Here is a 7,196-nt window from a genome sequence, read left to right as displayed (position 1 = left end):
TCTCAGGGAGTGAACTCAGGTCATCCGGCTTGACAGGAAACAGTTTTAACAGTTTTATGCACTGTGCCATCACACTGGCCCCCAAAGGCAAGTGTTTTAAATTTGCTGCTTTTTCAAAACCAAGAGTATACAACACTTAAAAAGAAAAAAGAAAAAAACCACTGTGACAAGGTACGACTTTCTTTCAAACTAAGACCTCAGCACTCTTACTTTTCTGAGCGTGTGGCATTAAACAAATTCAGCCGCAACTATAAAGGCACATGGCTCCAACAGTAATACTCACCACTCAGACACATCCCGCTCCGCCTAGCCTAGCCCAGCACTGACTGCACAGCTCTGACACACTTTCTAACACTAGAGAAAATATCCTCTCTAGGAGTCAAGGCAGATCACTGGGGAGAGTACCCAAGTGGAGAACTTGCTCCCAACCAACACTGTCATCAGGAGGAGAAGTGGTAGGCAGCAGTCACTGCCATATGTCTGCAGTGGATTTAAAGCTCCGGAGACACACGGAGGAATGGAAAGCCCCAGATGATCACTGTCGAGAGACACTTCATAGTTGAAAAAAAAATGGAAAAAAGATTAAAATCAAAGTAAGCACTTTTCCCTGGCAGAACTGGAATGAACAAAACTGAGTCAATAACCTGAGCACTTATCTCCCTGTGTGTTCATAGGAGCTGGGGGTAAGCTACAAGAAAGAAGAACACATACTGGTCAGAAAAGACAGATTGGCATGAAGAATCCTGGAATATAGTATCTTCTCCTTTCTCTTCCTTCAGAAAGCACACAAGGACCTCTTAAGTAACAAGATAAAACTTATTCTGTAGATATACATAAACCATCTCTTGATGTCAGCATGTGGACTATTCTGAACCTTTTGTTTACATGGGGATCTGCTACGCAGGTGCCACTCGGGGTTGACTCTAAGATGCCATGGTCAAGTGTAGGTGGCACATCGACTCTTGTCACTTGTCCTGAAGACCCTTCTGTGCCAATGTCTGGAAGACAAGCATGCAGTGCATAGTCATAAGGGAAAGTGAATTCTTATGTGCGATGATCAAGCCCAGGGCCTTGCCCACGCTAGGTGAGGGTGCAACAATCCAGCTACACATCCAGTCCAAACTCATTTCTTAAAGGGAACTCATGAAATTTACTTAAATTTAACACAGCAATAATTCTTAGGATTTCTGACTCAGGTTTTCCAAAGTTCTTATAGAAAATATGAATCAAATTATAACTGTAACAGTTTGCAGAAAATAAATATAATGCAAAGGGCAGTGCATCAAATTAAAATTGTAGTTAGCATTCCCTATGCATGTCTGTATTTAGATACATTATAGCAAATACTGTGCTCATTTGTAAGTTAGTTAGACAGTGCTTGCACACAACCTGAAAATGTCTAAAAGGTCTGCGATCATGAGAGTCTATGGTATAAAGGGCAGGGTTAGATGTCGTAAGGGCTAGGCAGATTCCAACACAGCTGTCCTCTAGCAGGACTGTCTCTGTCAAAGGATGGAGGTCTGAATGTGTTAGCCCTTAGCGAGAAGTTGTCCTGTTCTCTGGCGACAAGCTTATGGAGCTGGCTGTCCAGGAGCTCAGAACACCTCATGGTTTACACCCCAACTTGTCTTTCACTTGCTTGCTCTGGGGTTTGCGGAGGTCAAAGCCCTAGTTCCCGGGAATGCATGTCAGCAAGTCCTGCTTCACAGCAGATAAGACAGGGCTGGAGAGCAGGAGGAGAACGAGCAGGGTGGACTTACCGACTCCAGAAACTCTATTTCTGTCTGGAGTGCTTTGCACTTGCTTTCCATCTCATCTTCGCTGTAGAGATCCAGCTCCTGTTTCAGTCTGTTTGAAAGGAGAATCACTCTCTTAGTTTGATACTATACCTTTACAATAATCTTATTCCATACAGAGTGGCAGGTGTGTAGCCTCAGAAATATCACAGAGTATCAGAGTCAGGTTAAAAACAGGAATATTTAGGAAAGTTAACCCTCTCAGATTCTATACAAACTATATAAAAATTGTAGAGAAAACCTCTCATAAAGAAAGGTAGACAATAAAGCAGAGATGAATCTCTGCAATGTAGAAAGTCAGCATGGGTTAATGACAAGTGCAGAACCAGCTCTCTACCGAGACGCTGAATGCACAGAGAGTCATTTGACTTCTCTGATCCTGACTCAAAACTTAAGTTAAAACATTTCTTGTGCCAGCTGCTTTTACTTAAAATTAAAGATAACATACAATACTTATATAATTAAATTTATCAGACTGAGAAATATTAGTGTTTATTTTACCAACTGTGTTTTTAAATCTTGGAATAATTTATTAAATAAAAAGGTTACTTTTTGTCTGAATTCAGTGTGGAATGTAGGGAAGAAGTTCTCTTTCATCTCAAGTATAATGGCTAATATTTTTATCCCCTCCCCAACAAAGAGAAACATCACCAAAGCCCTGAGCTGTGAGAGGTAGGACTCCAGAGCCTGACCATGGCTGGCTCTGTGTGAAGCAGCCCTGAGGGCAAACACTACAAGCAAGTATGTTCTCATAAAGCTAAGCAACTCGGCAGCAAGAGGACACCCTCAAAGAGAAGGGACTTAGATCAGAGCCACAGAAACTCTCTTTGAGGGGTACCTTAACATATTTAGACCCATTGACCTTTGCCAGATGGGAGATTACATAACAAGCTTGCAGTAAAAAAAAAAAATCACCAAGCATACTAGTAAGATAATCCAGTATAAGTCACCAGAGACAAGAAGCCAATTATACCCACAACCTTGAAAGAACTACACACTTACAAGGAAAACATACACAAAATAAGCATAAAAAAACCTCTGACTCTAACAAGCTATTTATAAAAGCTATCCAGTGTGTAATAAAGATATGGAATAGTGCCAACCGTGTCAAAAAGTAGGGACACCCCAAGGAAAACACAAGGGGCAGCCAGGAAAGAAGGCTATAGGCCATAGCACACAGGAGAGCAGAGGCAGGCAGAGCTCAGTGTGCCAGGCCACCAGAGCTGCACAGGAAGTGAGATCAATAAGGAGAGGGAAAGAGAGGAGGAGAGGAGATGGGGGAAAGAAACTGGAAATTCAGTGCCCTAGTACAGAATAGTTCATTCCTTTTTTTTTTTTTGTGTGTGTGTGTGTGTGTGTGTGTGTGTGTGATTTTAACCCATATCTTTATACTTAAGGTTTTTTAGGTTTGGGGTAGGAAACATATATATGCATATTACTCTTTAATATGAAAATCTCTTATTTTTTAGCTCACATGTTACCACTATTTACATTGAATGTAGTTGCTTATATGGTGGGATTCAAAATGCAGATTTTTTTCTGTAGGTTCCTCATTCCTTCTCTTTCCTTTCAGTCTATAATGGAGTTGCTTATTATCTCCTATATAGACATTTTCTTATTAGACCTACTTTAAAAAATTAATACAGCTTACACTTATATTTATAACATATATTCAACACTGTACAATACATACAACTGTACTTACAGGGAAAAATGTTACAGCAATATATTTTCAATTTTCCCCTCAAATTTTTATTCTATTATCATCACAATTTCCCATTTATTATAAATCTAAAATATAGTGCTAATAAGTGACTTACAACCACAGGGAGCTTTTGTATTTACCTTTGCCCAACTGTTTCTAGAATAACTCTACTTCCCATTTGGAATCACACCCTTCCTCCTGAAATATGTGTATCATCTTGGTTTTCAGTGTGGTTTTCAATAGCAAGGGTCCAATCAGCTCATGTTCACCTAAAACTATACTTATACTTTAAGTGTGACATGTCGTTACTGTCTTCTGGTTACATAATTTCAGATAAGAGGTTTCATTCCTTTCTTCTCTCCTTTTAGCTAATGTGCCTTTTTGTCTTTCCTTCCTCTGCTTTCCTACATGTTTTCTCTTTATCTGTGTCTCAGAGGTTTAAGTATCTGTAGAGAAATTGCATTTTTTGGTGTTGTCTGAGCTTTTTGTATTATGTTTTTAAAGTATTTTTGTTTTTTTGGAAAATGTTCTGCTATGGCTCTCACAGATGCAACTCTATAGGTGGATCTCAAGTATGCCAGGTTTAATTGTTAAAATGGACTCCAAAGGCAGTGTGGTGTATCATCCTGTTTACACAATGTGTGGGAAACAATAACTGAGGTCATTCAGAGGGTCGTCAGTTTGACCAAAGAAATTTTCTTAAAGAAAAGGAGCCCCCTCCCACCTTTTCTTTCATCAGAAGCTTCCTCAGAGCGCAACCCAGATCCAGGACCCACCAGAGTCCAGGCCCTTCCAAGAATTCCTTCCGAGTTTCTTAGCAAATGCCTGTTCTCTCACGCCCGGGCTCTAAACCCTCAACTTGGCAATCCAAGTCCTGAAAATCCTTTTGATTTCTCAGCTCTGTTATGCACACTAAGCGTTGAAACCCTGCTGATAGGCATCCAGGTGCTGGGCCTTTCTGAGCTCTTTGGAATCCCAGTTTTCACCAGGAAGTCCTCAGGATTTCAAGGCAGATCAGAATTCCCCAGTGGCTGTCTGAATTCCCAATTAACCAAAGGGCTGTGCGATGTCTTCTTTTGCCCTGAATGGGGGTGCTTAGATTTTGCCAAATCCTCCATATTCCCAGATTAGGATCCCAAATAAATAGACTTTATTATCATCAATAATGATGAAGATGACTTTTTCTCAAATAGGAAGTCATAAAAATGTTAATAATTCTGAGTTAAACCCACTAAATGTGAACACAATAAAAACAAACATGTTTTTCCCTCTTAGTATGATGCAGATTGATCTTTAGGTTCATTTAAAAAATATATAAAAATTCAAAATCCTCTTAAATTTAGAAAAACAAATGCCAACTGCTAAATCCTCCTGCTAACCCCTGACAACTAAACAGTGCAGCCCTGCTCACCAGTGGAGCAGGGGACACAGACAGACAGGAACTAAAAGCACACGGACAGCTAGTGTGTGGTGAAGGCAGCACCTCAGTTCCCTGGGGGAAGAAGATGGCTTTTCGATAAATCATGTTGTTACAATGGGACAACAACCTGCAAATGGATGCAAAACTAAATGGATCTCAAAGGCAAAACTGGATCTATATTTTACAGCGTAGCACTCTAGATAGATCAAATATTTATATGTTAAAAGGCATATAAGACAAAGCAAAAGCACAGGTAAACTGCTGCATCTGATAGGTGTGGGTAGAGCTTTAAATACAGTTCAAATACAAATGTGATTTAATTTAAAAGAAAAAAATTACACTGTGTTAAAAGTTTTCTATAGACCACATGCATAAAAACTAACAGGAAATGATAGTCTAGAAGAAGTATCTACTATAGACATCACAAATAAAGGCCAGAAAAAGACATTTTCCAAAGAAGGTAACATCAGCACTCAACAGGAATGGGGTGAGCTAAAGAGGCAGTTCATAGAATGACACATGGATGGTTCTCAGAGGTATAGAGTGTTCTACTGCACTGGTGACAGAACTTGCAGATGTTTGACCCAAGGACCCTGGCCCTCTTCTATTGGATAGAACTTCACTACTTGACTGCAAATACATTTCGGGAGGCAAAGAAGAAATAAATGTGCTTAACTGTTAGCTGAGATAGATTCAAAACATTGCAACCTCAATTGGGGAGAATGAAACACAACTAATTTGTCTATTTCCTTGAGCCCTGCCTTTTTACACTAGTAATATAAAGTACAAGACAACATAAACACAAACATGGTATGTAAATCAAACTATTAAAAAACAATCTTTCTGTCCATTCATATGGAATTGGTTAAAGAAACCATAACATATTCATTACAACTATTATTCAACCATAAGAATGAAGACCATTTCTTTCAACAAATGAGTTGATTCTAGCATGCACTATTAAATAATAAGCAGTACAATGCAAAAGATTACATAAACTGTGTTGCGTTTATCTATTTAATTCTTCAAAAGAAACACAGAAGGATAAGCAAGAAGCTAATGAAAATGGTTAAGCGCTTCAGTGAGCAAGTATCTAAGAAATGGATGGAAAGATAAGAATGAAGGAAAGAGATCCCTCTATCTGTCTCTCTTCACATAACTTTCCAGTCATCCTGATGCTTTCAATCCATCTGGTAAAGTTCAACCAACATAGCTAAGGGGGTGAGCCGTTAGTGCTTGACATAAAATAACACTTGAATTAGAGGCTGGGGATGTGATTTGGTAGTAGAACACTTGCTTGGTACAAGCAGGACCCTTGTTTCTATCCTAAGCAATCCTGGGAACATAAGCAAGACCCAAAACAGACTAATAAAGCAAAGAAACTAATTCAAGACTTGACAAGAAGTTCAGTAGAGACAAAGATTCTGAAGAAAAAATATGGAAGGGAAAACCTCAATAAATCAAACAAAAAATTCAAATGTGTATACCTTTAATCCCATCACTTGAGAGCAGAGGCAGGTGGATTTCCAGGCATTTGAGGTCAGTCTACTCTTCATATGAGTTCCAGGCCAGCCAGACCTACATGCTGAGTGCAGGCTGTTCTCACGGCAGATGATCCTGGGCTGTACAAGGAGGCTAGCTGAGCATGAGCCTTCAGGAAGCCAGCACACAGTGCTCCTCCATGGTTTCTATTTCAAGTTTCTGCCCTGACTTCTATCAGTGATAAAATGGGACACAGAAGTGTAAGCCAGATAACTCTGTTCCTCCCTAAGCCACTTTTGGTCAGTGTTTATTACAGCAGCAGAGATGAAAACAGGACAGTGTATTTCTGTTAATTCCCACATTATTTTCTGAAACCGGGCACACTAGGATTATAGGTGTGCGCCACCATGACCAGCAATTAATGACCGAGTCATCTCCCAGCTCCCTGGGCTATCTTTTCTACTTTCTATGAATTTTTTTGTAGTTTAATTTTCTAAATATATTTCCCTGTATTAATTTATATGGGCACAATCCTAAAGCTATTTTACCTTTAATGCTAAAGGAGAAATTCTTCTTTCATATATAATGCTGTAGGAACTCCTTTAACACACCAGCCCACTTGGGCACGGCCTCTCATACTATGAATGCCGACATAAGGAACACACTTGCTCTCTCTTCTGGCTTCTTGATTCAGTTCCTGTTCCCCATTTGTGCAAAGGACTGTGATCTGTGAGTCTACCCCTAAATAAATAACCCTTTATTATACTCAATTCTGAGCTAATGTAGGATCATG

The 7,196-nt window shown here is 39.5% G+C and overlaps 1 protein-coding gene across 1 annotated transcript in view; it reads right to left on the bottom strand.

The window, feature by feature from the left end:
* Positions 1–965: 965 nt before the first annotated feature.
* Ccdc172 (coiled-coil domain containing 172) overlaps positions 966–7,196 on the bottom strand; it is a 55,172-nt gene continuing 48,941 nt past the window's right edge. Inside the window, exons 7-8 of the mRNA XM_075975269.1 lie at positions 1,761–1,848; positions 966–998 (exon numbers count right to left, since the gene is read on the bottom strand). Coding sequence (XP_075831384.1) covers positions 966–998; positions 1,761–1,848 — 121 coding nt within the window. The remainder of the gene's footprint in view (positions 999–1,760; positions 1,849–7,196) is intronic.

Source organism: Microtus pennsylvanicus, chromosome 5, assembly GCF_037038515.1.
Source record: "Microtus pennsylvanicus isolate mMicPen1 chromosome 5, mMicPen1.hap1, whole genome shotgun sequence".
Classification (NCBI taxonomy): domain Eukaryota; kingdom Metazoa; phylum Chordata; class Mammalia; order Rodentia; family Cricetidae; genus Microtus; species Microtus pennsylvanicus.
This window is presented reverse-complemented; position numbering and strand designations above follow the sequence as displayed.